The sequence below is a fragment of the Sturnira hondurensis genome, unplaced genomic scaffold (assembly GCF_014824575.4).
Source record: "Sturnira hondurensis isolate 20B ecotype Veracruz unplaced genomic scaffold, ASM1482457v3 Scaffold0022908, whole genome shotgun sequence".
NCBI lineage: Eukaryota > Metazoa > Chordata > Mammalia > Chiroptera > Phyllostomidae > Sturnira > Sturnira hondurensis.
In genome coordinates, this window is record NW_028095539.1 from 898,880 (window position 1) to 921,664 (window position 22,785).

Consider the following 22,785-nt stretch of genomic DNA (forward strand, 5'->3'; position numbering starts at 1 on the left):
GCTGGCACCTCTGGACCCATCTCTTACCACCCAAAGTATGGTTTCCTGTTCCTGCCCTGGTTCTGATGGACACCTGGCAAACCCCGGTGAGGACGGTCAAGACTCCATGATCAACACAGGTTGCTGGACCCGCATCTTCTCTACACGCGGGTTTCTCACTCCAAGCACACTCTCCTGCCGCCTGTCCACTTACTGAGTTCAGTAGGGTTGCTTACCTCTTTCTTCAGAGGGCAACCTTTACTCTTGATTTTATATACACCAAGAAGGCAAAAACTACCAAGTAAACTATGATTCGTTACTTTTTTATCATATAGAATGACAAATCTTAAAAAGCACTTATCACTCCTGAACATACATTATAAGGAAAATATAAAAAAATAAATTGGTTAAGCTATTCCTAAAAACGCTCTTCCCATTCAGAATCTGACTCACTTGAATCATTTCCTGATGCACAGTTATCAATGTCCATGTTTTTCCAAGGTTATCTCAGTAACAAAACGTAATAAAACTTCATCTACTAGAAACTATCTTCCTTAATTGGGTCCCAGAAAGAACTTGTTTGCTGCTTTTCAAGAAAACACGAATGCAAATATCTGTTTCACTAGTAGCAAAAATACACCATGGTTCTCTGCTCTGGTATCTTTCAGCATTCACAGTGACTTTACATTTCAATGCAGAATCTGGGTGCAATTTTGCAGACATTTTAAATGGCAACTAGACACAACATGTGCAGAACCAACAACGCACATCATCAAATTAAAGTGGTGATAATATTAACAGCTATGACCAAGTCTAAGCATAGGCACGTCTTGGCAGCTGTGTCACAACTGCCCTACAGTTAGTAGCGATTGGGGGATACACTGTGCATCTCTGGGTAGCAGAACAGAGCATATCTGCACTAGGTCTTTGTTCTCTAAGAATTACTGCACTGACTTCATCAGTTACATTCTGGAAGAATAAAAGCTATTCTTATTCCCTTCTCCCCTGCAAAGGAAAGGTATTCTGTTGCTGGTGTCAAGGCACTGACAATACAATGACCTTAACCTGAAAGGTATGTTCAGTTTGAATTCTCTTAAGGGGAAAACGAACTAATATTTATTGACCTACTATAATCCAACTGCTTAATGCATTACTCAAGGCAACTCTGCAATGTAGCATTATTTTCCACATTTTCAGGATGGGAGACAGGCTCAGAAAGGTAATGCAACTTCCCCAAGGTCACATAGCTAGTACATAGTATGGCCATATTCAAACTCAGAGCTGTTAGACTGAAAGCACATGCTGTGTCTATGGTGCCCCATACTTAGTATTTCAGCCAAAGGAAAGGAGAGAGTACTGGTACACTACAGGGTCCATTCACCCAATCCTCTTATGAACTCTAGGCCTGGGAGGTACATCACTTCTCTTCCAGGTAAGTCCTACAGCATGAGCTCATTCCTAGCAATGACCAAGCATGAATATGGATACTACAGACTTATTAATGGCCCAGTAATCCCCACTCCTTATTACTGTACTTTCATAGTTTAATTCCTTTCCCCTATAACTTGAGCCCTCTTAATTATTTTCCCTTGAGGTCAGCAGCATCAAACTGGAAGAGAATAAAAAAATAAAATAATAAAATAATACTAGCTGCTCAAATACATAAAATATAGCCTCCTGAGTCCTGTCTGGTGTGGCTCAGTTGGTTGGAGCCTCATCTTATAACCGAAAGGTTGCAGGTTCAACTCCTGGCCAGGGAACACACCTACGTTGTAAATTCGTTCCCTGGTCCGGGTGCATACATTCACTGGTTTGAGCACATATGGGAGGCAATCAATCAATATTTCTCTCTCACACTGATGTTTTTCTCTCTCCCTTCCTCTCTCTCTAAAAAGCAATGAGGAAAAAAAGTCCTCAAGTGAGGATAAAAAAAAATACAGCTCCCTGAGACAAGGAAGGGAGAGGAACATTGGGTAGAGGTAGGAGGGCCCTGACCCGGAGGTGAGCAACGCCTCTCCTACCTCAGAAAGGAACCTGTTTACAGCTGCCCAGGTATTTGGAAGATCTGCTGTTTTTCTTTTCCTTTTCCTCCATATAAATGCATAGTTAGCATTCAATTTACATGTCACAGTACCCACCTCAATTCAGAGACACACCACCTTCTTAGCCAAATAACCTCACAAGTCTTTCCTCAGTTCCCCATTGCTCAAGGAAAGGAAAACTCTGGAAAAGGTCTTACTTGTTTGAGCTTTGCTGTTCTGTTTTCTTTTTTGAAAAAGACACAAAAGTGTAAACAGAACTTGTTCTAGAGTTTTAAATTCTGTTCTGAACTAATGAGGCCTGGCATGGTTAGACAGGTTCAAGGACAAAAGAATGGGAGTATGAACAACAACAAAGACCACACATCTTGTTGAAGCACACAAATAATCATACCTTGGGACTTACTGAAAGTGACCCAATAGATTGTCTACAGGCTAATATAATGGCCAGGGTTGCACAGGAAGCTCCTAAGAGCAGTCATCATTTGCTGCACTAAGGGCTAGACTGGCATTTTCTCATTAGGTTCTCATGATGACAGTGTGAGGTAGGTATTATTACTACCATCAACTTGTAGATGAAGAAGTGAAGGTTGGGAAGCTAAACAACTCATTCAGTTCACACAGCTAGTAAAAGGCAAAACTGGGACTAGAACTCAAGTCTGTTTTGCTAAGATAAAGCTTCCTGTTTTCCAGACCAGCACTTGCCTGGCTGGGAAGGAGGAGTGGAAGGAAGTTTGGAGGTTTTCTCGAATATGTTTCCCCAGGGCTGGCCAGCAGCTAGGCTAGTCCCTGGCCCCTCCACAACGCTGCCTGAACACCCTCTTCACCATAGGCACCACTTCTTCCAAACCTGCCTTGGGCTCTTTGTGGGCCTCAGTCCCCTTCTTCTCTTAAGTCCTGCTAAGTCTGTGCTGCTCCTTCAAGTACCACTGCTCAGAGAACCTCAGTGGTTGCTAACACCTCTCTTTTACAAGCTTTTGTCTAGGTTGTCCATCTGGCATAAGTCACGTGCTAATTTGTGTGATTGTTCTAGATTATCAGTTACAAGAAAATCAAGCTGGTTCCCATTTCCTGGAGTCTCCACTGGTCCCATGTGCAGATCAAGAAGAACAGAGCCAGCAGGGCTATGTACTGAGCACTCACCAAACACCAAGGGTTGTGCAGGAGGCTTTCGCTAATTTACCTCACTTAATCCTCAAACAAATCAATGTATGCCTTTCATTTTCTAGATTAAAAAAAGGGATTCTGGTAAACTTACAGTGAGGTTAATGGTAATTTCAGCCCAAATCCTTCTACTTCAGTGTCTCTTATGCTATTCTTGCTAAATAAATACTACCTTTTTTTAACCATTATGTTACATTAAAAAATGGAGGACTCCTGGTCAAGGTGGCAGCATGGGTAAACAACTCCTCGCACAGCTACATCCAAATTACAACTAAAATACAGAACAACCATCACCCAGAACCATCAGAAATTGGGTTGAATGGGAGTCTGACAACTACAGAATTAAATAAACCACATTCATCCAGACTGGTAGGAGGGAGAGAGATATGGAATGGGCTGGTCCCAAATGCACATGTGTTGGATAAAAATTCAGGAGGGATATCTGGGGAGCAAGGAGTCCCAGCTCTACACTAGCAACCCCAAGCCCAGAGAGACAGTGTCAAAAAGACAGATCCCCATAAATTCTGGCTACAAAAACCAGTGGGGACTACGTCAGCAGAAGAAACTTCTGGAGTCCCAAGCAGTTCCTCATAAAGAACCCCCACACAGACCTATTCAGACTCATTCCCTCTGAGCTCCAGCACTGAGGTAGCGGTTTGAAAGGTATCAATGGCACACGGAGAGGAACTGAAGTATCTGGCAGCAAGGCAAGAGCTGGGGACAGCTTTCTCCCAGACAGAAAGGAAGGCAGAGCCCACTGCCCCTTTTCTCGGTCTCTCTCCCCGCTTGCCCAACAGAACCAAAGGTCTGGCAGGTGGGTGCCATGCCCAAGACTCTATCAACCTGGCTCACACTGTATGCCGTGTCCTAGAGATCCCCTGAGACACCATCCTACCCAACTCATTGGCACACACAAACTACTAACAGTGACTTCTCCATATGAATGGCTGGTCTTGGCTCATGCTTCATAACTTCCTAAATCCTCTCAAACAAGCCACAGCCAGCCTCAGTGAGCCCTAGCTCCCTACCCTGCCCCCACCTCCTGATAAGTGGCTCCAGGCCTGTCACTAGCAGCAGCCAGCCCAGATTCACAGCTTAGCTTTGCCTGGGAATCGCCAAGCCCAGCACAAGTAGCGGCCATCTCAGATTGCTTTATAGCTCAGGCAGGGTGGTCCTGGGCAGAATACAGGTAGGAGCTAACCTTGGCCTGTACCACCCAGGAAACCCCAGAGTCTGTGCGCCCAGTAGATAAACACAGACCACATCAGAGTGCTGTGACCCTGCCCCTGCATAGTTGATCCTCCACAGAGGGTGAAGGTCAGTGGCTAGGAGTCAGAGCCAGACTTTCCAGCTGGCTGGCCTGGGTAAATCCCTCAATTGACCTGCCAACAGCAAGCAAGGCTCAACTACAAGAGGAGGCTGTACTCAGCCCACACAAATGATGTACCTCAAGGACCCAGCTTGGATGATAGGGAGGCTGTGTCTCTGGACCCTACAGGATATCTACTATATTAGGTCACACTACCAAGACAGGGTGTCATAGCAGCTCTATCTAATACATAGAAACAAACACAGGGAGGCTGCCAAAATGAGATGAAGAAACATGGCTCAAATGAAAGAACAAATCAAAACTCCAGAAAAAGAACTAAACAAAAGGGAGATAAGCAATCTATCAGATGCAGAGTTCAAAACACTGGTTATAAGGATGCTCAAGGAACTTAGTGAGGACTTCAACAGCATAAAAAGATCCAGTCAGAAATGAAGGATACACTAATTGAAATAAAGAACAATTTACAGGGAATCAACAGAAGAGTGGATGATGCTGAAAATCAAATCAATGATTTGGAATATAAGGAAGCAAAAAACAACCAATCAGAACAACAAAAAGAATAAAAAAAATGAGGGTAGTGTAAGCAGTCTCTGGGATATCTTCAAGAGGTCCAACATCCATATCATAGGGGTCCCAGAAGGAGAAGAGAAAGAGCAACAAGCTGGAAATATATTTGAAAAAAAAATGAAAGAAAACTCCCCCAGTTTGGTCAAGGAAATAAACATACAGGTCCAGGAAGCACAAAGAGTCCCAAACAAGATGGATGCAAAAAGGCCCACTCCAAGACATATAATTAAAATGCCAAAGATTAAAGATAAAGAGAGAATCTTAAAAGCAGCAAGAGAAAAGTGGTTAGTTACCTACAGGGGAGTTCCCATAAGATTGTCAGTGATTTCTCAAAAAAAACAAAAAACAAAAACAACTTTGCAGGCTAGAAGGGACTGGCAAGAAATATTCAAAGTCATGAAAAGCAGGGACCTACATCCAAGATTGCTCTACCTAGCAAAGATACCATTTAGAATTGAAGGGCAGATAAACAGCTTCCCAGACAAGAAAAAACTAAACAAGTTCATCATCACCAAACCATTATTATATGAAATGTTAAAGGGACTTATTTAAGAAAAAGATCATCAAAACTATAAATAAAATGGTGATAAATACATACTATCAATTCAAAACAGACTAAGCAAACAAGAACAGAGACAAAATCACCATACACAGAGTGTTTGTGTTTTGATGGGTGCCAGATGGGAGGGAGGTGTAGGGGAACGGATGAAGAGTTGAGGGGATTAAGAAGTACAAATGGGTAGTTACAGAATAGTCATGGGAGTGTAAAGTACAGTATAGAAAATGGAGTAGCCAAAGAACCTACACGCATGACCCATAGATACAAACAATGGTGTGGGCATTGCCTGAGAGTGGGAGCTGGGTGCAGGGGAACAAAGGGGGGAAATGGGGACAACTCTAATAGATAATCAATTAAATATAATTTTTTAAAAGACTCTAATTATGTGGAAAAAACTCATCTCTTACAATTCTTCGGTTATGAATAATGATACTAGCTCATAAATGAAAATTGCTTTTCCATGTTTAAGAAAAAATTAAAAAATGGTTATTTGATATTCACAGCTGAAAAATAAAATAGCAAGTGGACACTTCATAGCCAGAAGAAAATTATATTTGCCCTACTACCATCCATGAATTAATCGATACTTTTTTTATTCTAAACAGGATTTAAGGCAGTTTTTATGAATATGTTCAATACTGCAGTTGAAGCAGGAAAAGAAACGGGGATAAGGTGCCCTGGCTGGGTGGGCTTAGTTGATTGGAGCAGCATCTCATATACCAAAAGATTGAGGGTTTGACCCCCAGTCGGGGTGTATACAGGAGGCAACTAATCGATGTTTCTCAAATCAATAAACAAAAGAAAAAAATGCAAGCTGGGGTGAGGTTAGTACTGCACTTATGTGTTGTGCTGGGGTGCCCACAAATGTGTTTCAGAGCCCTCCAGCTGCCAAGCCTAAGAGGGAACCAGAATCATAATGTGATCCATGGTGTCCATAGAGAAAACTGGCCATTCAGATGCCTGAGTTTTTAAAAAGCAATGGGGAAGGGAGAGAGAAAATTAATATCTCATGATATATTTGTTTTGTGCTGATCAGTCAGTCAAACATGTGTCAGGCATCACAATGGGCTGAGGGTGGAGAAGAGTTCTGTTCCTTACCTATTTGGAGCTTATGGTTAACAATCGACATTAAACGAGCATATTCCATACGTGTGTAAGCTGGTGCTGGGACACCTACAGGGTACTGCGACCCCCTCATTTCATCCTTGCAGCAATCTTAAAAGCCTCATCTCTGTAATTTACAGAGGAACCTTTGGCCCAAAGAGGTGAAGCAACTTGACAAAGGTCACAGCTAGTGAAAAGCAGGAAATACTGCGTGAAAAGTGTAAGAGGTGCAAATGCCACAAGTTAATTAAGTTCTTTGAGGAAAAGCTGTTTAACTTTTTGCCTGGTTTCCAACCAGCCCTCCCTGATTCATGATCAACAGCAGAGGATGAGGATCCATGAGAGGAAAGAGAGATTCCAGATTGGGAGAGGAGGAAGAGACTGCCTAGTTTCCACCTGCAGTTCTGGCAGCCAAACCACAGGGCTCACCACAGCAGAGGAGCTCAGTGCATGTGGAGCTGGGCAGTGGAGATGGTTTGCTAATTTGAGACAGGTGTATACCACTGGAGCTACTGGGTGAAGGGGAAGAGGGAGGACAATGCCCTTTGAGTGTGGCCCTGTGGCTTTGTGGGGAGTAGTAACTCTGGGGGTTGGGAGAGATGCCTTCTAGAGCTACAAGGCACTAAACTCAACTGAATGAACACTTGAGTTACAAAAATAATGCCTGCAAGAAAACCTGTAAGGTCAACATCAAAGCCTGGAGCAGTCCGCCCTTCTGTGCCTCCTCGATCTACCGGAAGGAGACGGGCTTGGAAAACATCAGGAAGGGCTCAGTCGCTAAGACCACTGCAGCAGAATAAGTTAATCACAGAGCAAAGGTCAGGAGACGGGGCTCTGATGGCCCCAGAGAGTTCAATGAGAACCATAAGAGCCAGAGCCAGCTGCAAAGGGGAAGTCTCAGGTTGTCAGCTACTAGCAGCTTACGAGACTCTCGTATAAATGCAGGAATGAATGAGGTACAAAAGAAATGAGAGAAAAGAGCTCTATGGAAAAACAATCAAGAGAAAGTAACAAAACAAACAAAAAAATGTAAAAGGTAAAAATGCAACTGGTAATAAGAAAAAAAGATTCTATCTTTTTTGTGTTCCAGGACTAAGATATGTTGCACACCAAGATGCAAAGAACCCAATTTCCTTCTTAGTCTAGCCTCAAAGTCTTTCCAATGTGTAAGGGGAGGACAAAACCACAGTTGAGAAATGACACTGAGCCCAGCACTGTGCTCATGCTTCATATATTCTCCCTTGGTCCCCAACTCAAAGAGGCAAGGACACATCACAAAAGCCCTCACATGAGGTGTCTTCCTCCATGGCTGCAGCTTCTGTGATGATGGCATTACATGGTCTGTGGGTCTTACTCTACTGGTGATCGGAGCCATACCTAGAATGTCTGTTGCAGAGACTACCACACTGCCTTAAAAGCTTCAGTTTTCTAAGCATTGGCTTCAAGAGAGGCTCCGGGTCAGGGAGAAGTGAGGAATGTGTCCCAAAGAAGGAAAACCAGGCCCAGGCCTGGTCATATAAGTAGATATCAGAGCCAGCTCTGTCCCATGGAGGCTAGTTAGAAACTGGGCCAGAGAGGGAGGCTGTTGCCCTGCAGAACATCAGGCAGCAGGAAGGGGCCTGGGAGGTGGGATCGGTGGGCAGGTCCAGGCACTCAAATGTAACTACTGAGGATGTGGAGGGCCCACAGGGTGGGGTGGGTAGGCTGTAGTCAGGTTGGGCAAGCAACAATCACCTTCCCCAACTAAGGCAGGGTCATTCCTGTGGTAAAGAGACACCTTGCAGGTCTCAGCACCACTGTGGGAATATCGCTGCGGATGCTGGAGGAGAGCTGTCTGCTATACTAGCATCTGCTAAGACAGGTGCACCTCAGAGGGACCAGGCGAAGGGGTCTGATGCCAACCATCTACGCAGACTACTCGTTTTTATAAAATAGTCGATTTTGCTTTATACACTTTTGGAAGGTTAAAAAATGTGCTTTTTAAAATAATAAGGATGAATTACCCTACTAACAATAATTAGAGAATACACTAAAAATGTAATGCATTTGGAACTGTATATTGGTGATGGTTGTACAACCTTGTGATACTAAAAACCACTGCACTGTACACTTTTAAAACAGTGTATTTTATGATATATGAATTACATTTCCATCTAAAAAATCAAATGGAGAACTTGAAAAGACAGTTTTCCTACAGAACCTATAATATAGCTAGATACAGGTTCCTATAGAATCTATAGTACAGAAAATGCAAGGGGCCCAGTCTCTTTCCTCTCCCATTTTTCCACCAGGAAGATAGTTTACTCAGAAACTGTCCCAAGTTTCCTGCACAGGCTCCGGGCATTTTCAGTTTCGGGCTCTGCTGAAGGAAACAAAGGGGTATCTCAATGTAGGGCTCAGTGACTGCCGTCATGGAACAACTTCTTTTTAGCTGCCCATTTGATACCAGACTCTTTATGGAGAACGGTGCTGTTAGCTGTATTCTTGTGGGTGCGGAAACTGAGACTCAGAGAGATCATGTGACTCACCCAAAGACATATACTCAGTAGGACGAGAGCTGGCATTTGGACCTAGAACTCTGTTCTCCTACTCAGTCTTTCTGTTCCAACCTCAGGGTCAAATTCAGCCAAATCTTACTTAGGAATTCGCCTGGAAATCTATAGTTTCCTTTCATCTGACAAACACACAATGTTTGTGCACTTCCTACGCATCAGGCCCACCACATCCCCCTTTCCTTCTTCTGCCTGAAGCAGAAACCCAGGTCCTCCCCCTCTCCTGCCTCTTGCACGAGCTCCTTGTTCCAACAATCTCTGGCTCCTTCTTAGTTTAAAAAAAAATTTCTGTTCTCTCATTCTTGCCTGGACACTTGTGTTCTTTTGTGAAGTGATGTTTTCTCAAATCCAGAACCACTATAAGCTCCGACCTTCCTATGCCCAATGCCAGGGACTTAGTAGGCACTCATAAAATACTTGCTGCAAAGTGGAAATGATACACAGTTTTTTTGCTTACTTGTTGGAACTCAATATTTAACAAAACTTGCATAGCTCGGAGTTAGGTAAGAGAATGTCAGCCACACCTGTCTACTTCATCTACTTCCATCCAAAGTCCCCTGCCTTGGTGTTGTGAATTTCAACAGGATTTTGGGAGTCATATATAGTCATTAATAACCAAAATAGTGCCTTCTATTAATGGAGAACCTGTTTTGTGTCAGTAGTAATTACTATTCAAGTTTGACAAAAGAGAAATTAGGTTCAGTGACCTCAAAGCTAGTATATGGAGAAGCCAGAACCAAAGCCAGGTTTTCTGGTTTCTACCACATTTCATTAACTTCTGTTTCTGCCACCAAGAATATCAACAATACTACTTCCTTTAGCATCAGTTTATTCCCTTTGCAAAATTTCATGGCATCAGTGAAGATAAAGATTAGAATGGAGGCAGCTCTGATCATCCAGATGTCACTTCACAGCTGCATCTAGTGATGCCCTATCACCCACGTGGACTGTGCGCCCTGAGATCAGGCACATTTCGGAATGTTTGCTAAAAACCCCAGATGGAATACATGATGCCGCATGGAGTGATTGGCTCAGAAATCCACAAGCACCACAGATAAAGACCTACAACCAGTATCTCTCACAGAGATTCAAAGTCTGCCCATTCTGAGAGAAAGAATGGCTTCCAGAGTCACCCAGAAACAAATGTCAGGAAAGCAAATTCCAAACCTTAATCGTGCATCTCTGATTTAACTTTTCCATTCAACTGGGCCCTCAGCGAGCATCAGGAGTTAGCAACTAACTTGGCTCTTCACCTGGCTATTCTTTGGGAAAACACACAAACTTACTTGTCTTGATCTGATATGAAAATATTTTATCACAAAGGTGTGTTAACAAGTGTCCAAAATAACCCAAACACGCAATTCAATTTGGGAATGGAGTTGTGGTCCTTATTTAGGATGGCTTCTGAATAAATAAGAAAAAGGAATTTACATGGGAAATACCATATGGCTTCTACTGGGACCTTTTATTAGCAACATTTAATTAGCACAGTGCCTCGTACATAGTAAGTGCTCTATAAATATCTGCTGAATGAATGAATAATTAATCAATGATAACATAAGTTTACAATTAGCAAGTCATCAAGAAGCCTAGAAGCAGAATTTTTCCATAAAAATCTTGGTGATGGGTATAGCTTCTTTGCTCATGCTTTGGAGTGTTACTAGGAAAAGCTTTAATATCAGATTGCACTGGATTGCAAGAGCAGGCTCTACCACTTCTTAGCTGTGTGACGGTGGGTAAGTCACTAACCTTTCTGAGCATCAATACCCTAATCTACACAATGGAGCTAATAAATTTGCCTTGCAGTGTGATTTTGAAGATTTGCAATAATGTTTATAAAGAGCTTGACATACAGTGGACTCAGTAGATGGTGGTCAGTATAATGAGAGGGAATGCTGATTCTCATCAGCAAGTCAATCCTTTCGTCCCAGAGATGGGAAGGCTCTGCCAACACTGGCCAAGGTCAGGACTGCCATCAGCCAAGGTAGGCAACATTCTCATTTTCAATTTCAAAGTTAAGAGAAAAGCACAGATCTAAAGTAGAAAGGAACCAGCAGCACATGTTTTTAAATATTCATAAGGGCTGGAAATGTCTTACTCCTTTCGTTTTCTCTGCCATCTGCTTTTGTTTCTTTTCTTTTCATTCTTATGCCACAGCTGCAAATGAAAACAACCATACAATAACTCAAGTTAAATAAAAAAATCAAAATAAAAACAATCTGAGGAGTAAAAAGAGAAGATGAATTATAAAGTTTTTCCCTGAGCTCACAGACTACAGAAGCAAGAATGTCTGATGTGAGTTAAACCCTCTGGAAACCAAAACCCATGTCCGATGTTTATAACAACCATGATAAGAGTAACTGCTACTTACTGACTGTCACTTGATAACAATATCTCTAATTCCTAAAGTTGCCCTTCAAAGTAGGTAACTTAAACCCATTTTACAGGAAAAGAAAGGGCAGATCAGAGGGGTAAAATAGATTTTTAATGGTGACACAGCTAATGACAGATGAAACTGAGATGTGAACATAGGTCTGTCTGAACCCAAAGCCCAGGCGCTTTCTCTACTATCCTCTTCAAAAATGGGAAGGAATTTGGAAATATTAAGTTAGGAAATATTTAGGGCAGACCATTTGTGCTAAACTGATTTATTCGGATAATTAAAATTTGTGATTGTAGCTCTAATTAAACTCAGATAATTGGTTGTTGTATTTGTGAAGGTGCAATTAGAGTCTTCCACATAATTGTAGGGTTTTCAGCATCACAGTTTCCATTTATTCACTGCATTTTGGAGCTTTGCTCTTCTGGCCTCTGTTCTACCAAAGGCTGCATTACAGCTCTTAGGGTCTCTGAGCTCAAGGACCATGACCTATGATACCAGGGTCTGAGCTCAGCCTCATTTAACACATCTTTGTCCTGAAGTCAATGAATACCTCATCTTCAAGTGCAATGTAAAAAGCTCTTACAGCCTACTCTTTACTGTTGTCCTGAAAACTCCTAGCAGCCTGTACCTGAAGAAAAACTGGCAGCAGTGGTCCTCATGTGTTAATTACACTTGTGAAATCTATTATGCATAGAAAGGGCACCTGCTGGCAGTGAAAATGACTAGAATCTGCCCTTCCCGTGCAGTGAGTAAATTGAGAGTTCATTTCTACAGGAGATAATAGTTTTCAGATTCCATTTCGTGTATCCCCTGCATGGGGACATACTTAACATTTAAATCATCTGCAGAGGCACAAACCTCCTTCAAATTTACATGTTTCAGGCTCCTAGCACTTTACTTAAAATGCTAGTTATCCCTGCTGGCTCTTACCACCAAGGATTAAACTCAATGTGGTGAAAGTCACTGAGCACAATAGAATCAAGTTATTAGCATTGACTCAAATTTCATGACATTTGTAGTTTCTGACCAAAAGCAGTGGTAGCAGGCTGAAGGTGATCAAATCAAGCCTTAAAGGAGGATGTTTTTTTCTCTTGGAGTTTTTTATTTCATCATTCTTGCATCTTGTGGTTAATAAACAGGTACCAATCCCCACTGGTCTGTAATCATCCTTCAGTCAAATGTCAGAAAGTTCTTTCAGGGAAACAAGAGACCAAGAGAGAAACACTATCACACAAAAAGAAACGTCCAAGATGGAACATAATCACAAAACTCACTCTGGCTCAGAAAAATACAAGCCTTAACTTTGATTTTCTGGAGTGGAAGTTTGGGGTGACAAGGGCTTAGCAGCTTCCTTGGCAAGTCTTCCCTTCTAAGTCAGACTCGCCAGGATCACTGTTCTTGGCCAGGTTGGTGACAAAGTTCTGGACATCACTAGAGTAAGAGAGGGAACTGAAAGGAGGATCTCAGATCAGCTGCCACAGGCAAGAGTAAAAGCTGATAAATCCCCTAAGCAAACAAGAAAGGAAGACTGGGGCCTGAGATGGCAGCTGGAAAAAACAATGACTTTTTTTAAAAGTAAAACTTTTCAATTATTATAACCACACTGTCTTCACTGAAATAACGGAAAGGATTGAAAATAAAACAAAAATCATAAGGAATTCCTCTCCCTCCTCCCCATCACAGATCACTGTTAACATTTTGGTGCATTTCTTCCTAGATTTCTGCAGATGAGTGTGTAAACATATTTAATTTTTCCATTATATATACACATACTTTTGGTTTATTTTTATAAAAATGGACTCATACAGTACATAAATCTTATGGGCAAGTTACGAAAACCTCTTGGGCCTTGGTTTACCAGTCTGTGAAATGGAGTCAATGATACCTGCCTTACAGGGTTTCTGATTCCAGATGTGAAGGAGATGGCCCAGTAACTGGGGCCTAGGGGACCTTCACCACTGGCAGCTGCCGTGATTGCTGATGGTGCTGACACAGCATTTTCCTCTCCACTGTTCTGGGAATGTAAGCTGCTGGTTTTAGCCTAGATGACAATTGAGCAACCAAAACTTTCCAAGTAACAGAAAGCTCAAGTTGTACTATTACCAATCCCTGCACACAGGAACCCCTGGGCGTTCCTACCTGTACAACATCAAGACACATAGGCGAGTCTCTCCCATCAAGAACCTTAAGGTTTCCCTTAGAGCACATGCCTGCATGAAGTGTGTAGGGGGTCATGAGTATCCTTCTGTGTGGGGCCCCTCAGATGGGTGTGGTGGCCAAGGGACCTGTGTCTGTGCCTGTGAGGGTGTCGTATGTCGGGGGGGGGCGTGGCAAGAGGACTGGGTGCTGCCGCTGTGTGCGTCTATCTTGGGAGACATATATTCCGTTTTACCTTTTCTATTTTTCTCGCTGTCTCTCCTCTGCCTTCCTTGAGTTTCTATTTTGTTTTTTCTTTACCCCCTCACTGTCCTGGCCTCCTCCCTCTTCTATGTCTGTCTATGCCCAGCCCACCAATCTTTTGTTCAAACAGCAACAACAACGCTACTGGAGAGCAAACATTGGCCTTTCCTTTGAGATACACAACAGGGGAAGTAACTGATAACTGGTTTGAATGCTCAACAGGAGCAGCAAGCCTGAGCAGAGGAACAGCCCCTTAATCTTGTATAAGAGGTGGAAAAAGGCGTGGATGAAAAGGAGGTACAAAATAGACAGGGGGATGTTAAGAACAGTACAGGAAATGGAGAGGCCAAAGAACTTATATGCACACCCATGGACATGAACTAAGGAGGGAACTGCTGGAGGGAATGGGGGTACCAAGCAGAGAAGGACGAAGGGGGGAAAATTGGGACAACTGTAATAGCATAATCAGTAAAATATGTTTTTTAAGAAAAGAGCCACCTTAATAAGAAAGATACACAGTACAGAAATGAGCTGATTCACTTGGTGCTAGGCCCTTGAGAGGGTCGCTGATTTTCACTTGGCAGCCTTGAGCTAGCTATACCTTTGCTGTACCCATGGCTTCTTGGGGTGAGGGTGAGCCCAACATTCAGATTAGGGCTACTGAAGAATACCTTTAAGCTCCCAGGTCAACCTGGTTACCTTGGTGAACCTTTTCAGTGGCAGGTTTGCAAACTGGGTTGGAGAACTCAGCAAAAAGTATGACTGACCTGAACTCACTCACTCTGAACCAACTGTAAGGGTCCTGAATCATCTGTTCTTAAGTGACAGAACAGTGGCCCCTCAAATGGGTCTCCTTCTCCTGAAGCTGTCAACTTCTGGCACGTAGTGCCTTTTCCTGTATATGTATAGTTCTGAGCTGTCTGGAGACAATGTCTTTAATCACATTACACTAGAGAAAGAAATTGTTCGGAAGGAAAATGGATCCCAACCTGTCTTTCTGGTGATCTACTGAAGCCAGAGCGTGATGACGACAGTGCTTCTGCAGAAATACTCTTGAGCGCTTATCATGAGCCTGCTTTTCTGCATGGTGCCCTTTCATCTGTTACACCATTTCATCTTTATATAATTATGTATACGACAACTGCATTGTGCAGATGAGGAAGCAAGGTCTTAAGCCAAGTGACTTGTCCAAGGTGGTACCGCTGACTCTTACGCCTGCCTGCCTGCCTGTTTGCTTGCCTTCCTTCCACTAAAATACAGTTCAACAAACTGAAATTCCTATAAAAAAACTTGAGGGTTTTGAAGTCTGGCTTGTGCTCCCAAACCACAGTTGAGAGCAAGTCTTACAGAACGTGCCAGCACATGGCTGAAACTTGAAGATCTTGAGGGTCTCAACTGTTCTTGTCATTAGTTTCTAATTTGTCTTAGGAAAAAAAAATCACACAACTACTTGGTGCTTTGGTTTCCCCGAACTGAGAAATGGGAAAAGTGTTATCTATGCACTTTAACTCTTAAGAATGCCAATGACATATATGTGCCATCATGTGGTTTAAAACACATATCATTTTGAAGTTAGTATTTCTCATGTAGAGTCCCCAACTGCATTACCAGCTACAGCCTTAACGTTCCCTGCCAGCTCTGAGAGGAAAGCAGAGGACGGCGGAAGCGGCGGCCGTACCAGCAGTAATCCAGCAGGTGCGGCGGCAGGACGGGGATGTAGACGTGCTGCCAGAACATGGGGTAGAGCATGGCGGCGGACCCGTGGATGCAGGCAGTCAGCTGCAGGAGAAGCAAAGCAGAGGTCAGAGCTAACAGTCAAATGAGGAGACACTGTCCTATTGGAGTTCAGAAATAGAATTAAATACATACTTCTCAATGTATTTAAAGTAAGTTAATTTAATCATCCTAATCCAAATTTAGTAAGAGGTTGCTTTTCAAAAAAATCTATTTTTTCCTAATTATGAAGCTAATGCACATGACAATCGATAACTTAGAAAATGGAAAAAGGGATAAAAGAAAACAAAAATCTTCACCATCTGAAAATAATTTAATATTTTGAGGTATTACATACATATGCACTTGTATTTCCTTCTCTAATAAAATCAGGATTATTATAACTACAGTCTTCATTTGCTCTTTTTGTTTATAAGTATGCTCCTCTTTCTTTAAGTTAACATTATTTGCTGGCATTTTCCCACATCTTTAAATATTCTTAAGAAACATGTCTTTTAATACCACTCAATAAATTTCCCATACTACATTTAACCACTCTTCTACCATTAAGTTATGTAATCAGATCAGGTCAGTACTTTTTATAGCTGGCTCCTAGATGTAGAATTCTGAGACAAAGGTTATAAATATTTAAGGCGCTTAATAACTATAGTAATATAAACATAATAAATGCATTTATACAGTAAACAGAGGAAGGATGGAGGGTCTTTACACCAGCCCAGCCGTGTACTGCAATGTCCCCTTGTGCCTTGCCAGCACTAAGAACTGCAGTCAAGTTAGTAGCTTTAAAATTGTATCTAACTTGATTTTTTAAAATTCCTCTTATCATGACTGAGGTTGAACATCTTGTCACATGTTTCCGGACGATACTTCTTAGGTCTGCTCCTTAGTTGTAGGCCACTTTTTCTAATGACAATATTTTAAAAATTGATTTATAAGCAAAGAGTAGATATGCAAAGGACACTAATCCTATGCAATGTTTAAAAACAAAACTTTATCCTTATTTTTTTGAATTTTTCAGGTGAAGAGATTTAAATAATTACACAGACAAATATTTTCCTTCATGATAATGTCCACTGCTTTTATGCTACGAAAGTCCCCCAGATCTTTCCCCAGCATTTTGCTTTAATCCATCTGGAATGCATTTACATTTAAGGACTGAGGTAAGAAATTATTTTTTCCATATAGTTAATCAATTGCCCCAGCACTCTTAGCTGACTAATACTTCCTCTCCCTATTTTTTGGACATGCTCCTATTTCATGTTCCTTTTTTCCTTAAGAGCTAGACACATCATACAATCAATATCTGATATAATTAAAATTTTGGGAAACAAAGATAAATGGAATAAAACTGCTACAAAATTCAATACAGTGAAAAAAGAAAAAAAGCAACACCTTGGGGGATTGGTTATGAAGTGACAAAAGCCAACAACACATGTTTCTTTCTGTCTTGTTTCTTTGGTTCCTGGGAAGCCTGTTCCCAGGAGGACTTTGCTTCTTTTGGAAGCTGTTAACTGGCCTTTGCTGACAGAAGGACATTTACGTGGCGAAAGAATGACATGCCAAGGCCCAGTTAAAAGAATCCCAGAGGTTAGTGTAACATGAACAGCTTTAAATTGGACATGCTGCTGATGTATCACAGTTGTGAGAGCTGTGTATTAAATCCAGGCCCACTACTTGCCCGACCCCTTTTCCCTCCAGACCCTGTTCTTCAAATCAGGTACCTGTCACGAACAGGAGCTGATTCTCTAGCAAACTCTCTAGAGCTGTTCCCAGCAACACCACCAAGGCTTGTAGGTTTAATCCACTACTCTCAACCCATTTTAAAATGTTTCCTTATAAAGGAGGCTATCTGTCATATTATACATGACTAATCTCTTCAGGTATAGAAGAGATGAGAAATGTTTGCTGGTGTTGAATGGATGGAAAATGAACCAACTCTACCCTGAAGTCTGGCTGCAGTGTGAAACTGGCCTTGAGTCCCAGCTCTTTCTGCCCATCCTTTAGCTGCCAAAGTACTCTTACTGAAGTGCAGGTCCAGTCCCAGAAAATCCTACTTGGAAGTCTTTGGCACACTTCTGGAATAGGCATGTCTCCACCAATTCCCAGTCTACCTGGAGAGGAGCATCTCCAGCCATAGTCTTTGCTGCCTTCTCCAAGTGTATTCTTAGGATAAAGCACTTGCAGACTTAGAAGAAGGTATGTACTCCTCTCCCCCCTTCTCTCTTTCTACCTGTTCCCTGAACTGGCCCAGATCTGCGCCCATAGCAAACTCCTCCTACCTCAGGTCTCTGTGCAAGTGCTAGTCCCTTCCATGGCTTACCTCGGCATACCCCCCATCAGTAATGGGGCTACAGCTGCCTGCATATTTGTCCTCTCCTTGTAAAGTCCAGAAAGAAGTCCAGAAAGAAGACCATCTCTCTTTTCTTCTTCATGCTCTCAGTGTGTGTGTGTATATATATACATACATACATACACACATATATATGTGTGTGCGTATGCGCTAATGCAATGTTTCTTGAATAAATAAAAATAATTCTACTTAAAATATATTTGCAATATAAAAATAGTGGCTTGGCTTTGAACATTATCGGACCAATTATTTTCATGAGTCTCACTGAGCGGGATATATGACTCAAATTCCAAACAATAACGGCAAGCTAAGACACAAGATATGTCACTTCTTGGAAAACTAAGTTAATGAACTCATTCAGTCATCCATTCAATAATATGCCTACGACACAACAAATAAATAAAAGCACTTTATAAAGTGTCCTACAAATGTAAGGTATGATCACATGAATTCATCTGTAACCCCCTTTGAAGAAGGCATTCAACAGTATGTTCCTGGCCGAGACAGAACTTGATTACTTGCCTCTTTTAAGCTTAAACTGGTTTGAGTCTAAATCCTATTTCAAATGATAAAGTGACACAGATCTTATCTCCAATTTTTTCTCTTGTTCCCTTAACCTCAAAAAAACCCTACAGAGCTGAATGCCAAGATTTTAAAATTTCTTATTGCTCATAAAAAAATAAATGTTTAAGGTATTTGGTAATCATTTTCATTGGGGATTTTCTAAGGGCCAAGTCTCTGCAATTGGAGTAAAATACTTTTACCCACTTGATTAAGAAAGCAAACAAACAAAAAGGGAATTGTTGGGCTTTTTAACCAAATACTAAATAGCACAAACAATGTACATTGTTACTTAGAAACAGTGGCTAATTCGACCACAAGAAAAGTCTTATGATATACCCTATACTTAATCAGGAATACCATATTATGTCCTGTAAATTATCATTAGCTACTTATTTGAAAAATAAATCTAAAACCAGCCCTATTTTTAAAAATAAGGATCCTAAAGGCCTATGCTCATTTCTTAGAGAATACAAAATTTAAAAGTAATGAAAATATACATTTAGGTTGTAGTAAACAAAAAAGACATTGTGAATATTTAATTGAAGTGTAAGTTGAGGAACATGATCCTATCAAAATCTCACTCAGTGGGAGAATAGAAAGATAGTATGTGTAAGATTTGCCCAAAGTCATTAGTCACAATGAATATTCATCAGAAGCCAATTATCAATCCCATTTAATGACACCCCAAAAGATTTTGCCCTGAAGCAGCTGAATAGTCTAAGACTCCAGACAAAACTAGACAAATTATACAGCCAACAGCCAGTCTAGCCAGGACACAGATTGTAAAGTAAACCACTGGTGGGTTTTTGGACGCTCTTTCAGCAAATTCTGTCCTCAATTAAAGATGCACAAGGTCACTTCTATCTTGGAGCTTTCTATATGGCTTCATTAGTTTTCTTTGAGGCAAAGGGAGAGAAAGGGAGAAGGGAGTGGGATAGGACATGAATGAGAACTGATCAATGATAGAGCTGAGAAAAATCACAAAGACATTTTTGTTTTATTTTAAGGCATTTCTCAGAGACAATACCCAGATTATCACAGTCTTAGATCCCAGAGGTAGCTCTGAAATTTAACATGGAATAAAAGTAAGAATCCCACCCTTAAAAAAAAAAGAATCCCAACAGTGTATGTGCCAGGCACCACATTGGGGGTTTAGAATTTTACAAAGTGTTATTTTGAAGGGGTGTGTGTGTGTTTACATACATACAGCCTCATCGTCACATTTCCCAGATAAGGAAACGATCTCAGAGGTGAAATAACTTGCCCACAGCCACACAGCTGGTGACAGACCTGGGACTCACCCCCAGGTGCACTGCGTGTCCACAATGCGTAAATTAACTCAGAAAATGTTGTGAGTGCCTACCCTGTGCCCATAAACTGTGCTGAGGATTTTGAACTAGCTGAGGTACTGTCCCTATTAGCACGACCAAATTATGTAGACATGCATTTGCCTTGGTGTTAGATGAACAAAATATCTAGGGCAAAAATACCAATTAAACAGAAAACAATCATTTTTTTGAATAAACACAGATCTGACAATTTCCTGGGGATTAGTTACATTTAACTAAGGTGTTGTAGTGCCTTTAATCCACAGGAAATTCTAGACTATGAAGTAACGATTGTCGAAGTGAAAGGTTTACATCTCAATTTGGTACACCTATTTGAAAGCCTGGGTTTCTGTCTAGTTCCCTTTTACATACTTGCATAGAGTTTCCACTAATTCCCTTTTTTGATCTGAGCAAGCCACTTCCTCTCCTGGGTCTCAATTTCCCCTCTATGGAAAACAAGAGGTTGGCCTACATGATCCCTCTGCCCTCTTCCAGCTTTGACAACTTAGGACCTAGAGGAATTGCTGTCCTTTGATGTGAAATATGCACCTCCTCTGCCCCAGCTCCCCATCTGACTAAATATAAGAAAAACAGGGTATGTCTGAAAGCTGGTCTTGCTTTCTCATCTCTGCAGCTATAGGGCCCCCTGGAATTTATATGCTATCTAGGCACCAGCACTTCTCAGGCCCTCCTGTCTCCAATACCTGGCTGTGGAGAGCACAGTCTCCCTGAGCTTGGCTCCTGACCCTCTGAGAGCTCAGAGGCAGATGATGGTAGGAGACCAGGGACATGAGAATAAAGATGTGAGCTCCTCAAGGACAGAGCACACATTCGATTACTCTGCTTATCTCTTACTATGCTTGACACAGAACAGGTGCTGAGTAAATGTTTGGGGAATGCTAGAATGCCTCCAGCTTAACATCATGAGGAATGGTAAGCAAGATTACCAGACACTTAATAAATTTCAATTGCTTAATAGATTACAACTAGAAGCTGTAAATTTCTAAAAGGTATTGAGATTCCAAATTCTAAAAGCTCACAGAAGAAAAATCAGATGGTCACAGTCATTCACATCCTAGAACTCAGGATGTTGAAATAGCAAACTGACATCTGCTTCAGCATTGAGTTAAAGAATTTGGGATTTCTTCTCTGAATCCAAACATCAGGAAATTGATAAAACAAACAGCATAGGAAGAATAACAGATTACTATCTTTAAAGATAGGTCAGTTAAGTCCATTCACTTCAAGCAAGAATCATCCTATGTAGAAGAGTCATAGAAAATGTCTTGTAGCTTTCTCAATTGTAGAACTAGATTTTTATTTAATTATAAACCATCTTTGTAGTTATTAGGAAATAAATGATGCCATGATTAAGTAGTGTTGTGGGGTTTTGTTTGATTTTGATTTTTAATTATTCTCATATGTAAAATCCACTAGATGATCGGCAATGGATTTTAAGTAATATCTGTAGGGACTCTGGAAGTTAACCTATTGAACCCTTCTAAGGGTATCAGAAAACCTTTAATTATAAATGGTTCAGCTATGTTCACACTGTGCTTACTACATTTAGTGAGGGTAAAGCTTGCTTTTAAGAAACTAAGATACTTAAACAGGCAACTTAGCCTCGGGATGAAAGAACTTCAGCTAGACTAGGCAGAAGCTGAACATGTGAGTAGAAAGAAGGAAAAGAGCAAAGAATCTCCTGCTTTTCTTAGAAGTTGAAATGTAATGCTTCTTTATTTTTATTTTTGGTTGTGGGGGATGGGCAGTCTTTCTTCAAGTGGTGTGTGTGTGTGTGTGTGCGCATGCACGCACGCGCGCTTTAGGTAGAGTGGAACTCACCGTACATCTCACTTCTCCACTAACCTCTGGAGATAGGTAAGGAAAAAAATCACCCCCAAAAACCAACATACCAACATGGGAGTCCAGTCGAATGCCTTCCACTAACAGCAAGATCATCCAGTCAAGAGGAAGCTTTCTCAGCCAATCACCTGCCTACTCAATCACTTCTCCGCCCCTCACCCCGACTAGCTAGAATAATTAGGGTAAGTTATTAACCAGAAAAAGAAGCTTTCATGCTGAGATTTGACACTTCAAAACATCAAAGCAACTGAAACAGCCTGAAAAAAGCCTTAGCTACCAAAGCAGAGGCAGAAACAATAGTATGGGAAACTACAGTGTCAATAAGTTCTTAGTACCATGAGTGAGGAGAGTGCAGACTTTTTTTTTCCAAACTGATTTGAGAAAGAGAGAGAGAGAGTGAGAGTGACAGAGAGAGAGAGAGAGAGAGAGAGAGAAAGAGAAGGGGAGAGAGAGAGAGAGAGAGAGAGAGAGAGAAGGAGAGAGGAGAAAGAGGGAAAGAGAGGGAGAGAAAGACAGATTTGTTGTCCCACTTACTGATGCATTCATCAATTGGTTTTTGTATGTGCCCTGATCAAAAAATCCTATCTGCAATCCTGGCTTATTGGGATGATGCTATAGCTGACTGAGCTACCTGGCCAGGGCAAGACTTTTTTTTAAGATGAAGAAAAAAACAGAAACTGGGGTCACTTAAATGCAGGGGCAGCCAGGTTCCACCGCTCCTACATCCTGGGCCAAGGCGATGTTACAAACCAATTGTGGTATCAGGACGTGGCCTGAGGGGCCCTCTGAACACATAACCATTGTCAGTGGATCCAAGTGGGCTCGGAACAAGAAATCTATTTGCCACCTCAAGTCTGGTATAAGTGGGT

At 41.6% G+C, this 22,785-nt stretch overlaps 1 protein-coding gene across 12 annotated transcripts in view; it reads right to left on the reverse strand.

The window, feature by feature from the left end:
- Positions 1–22,785, reverse strand: part of DENND1A (DENN domain containing 1A) — a 496,583-nt gene that overhangs the window by 203,764 nt on the left and 270,034 nt on the right. For all 12 annotated transcript variants that reach the window (XM_037036474.1, XM_037036477.1, XM_037036473.1 and 9 more), the window contains one exon: positions 15,756–15,856. In XM_037036474.1, coding sequence (XP_036892369.1) covers positions 15,756–15,856 — 101 coding nt within the window. The remainder of the gene's footprint in view (positions 1–15,755; positions 15,857–22,785) is intronic.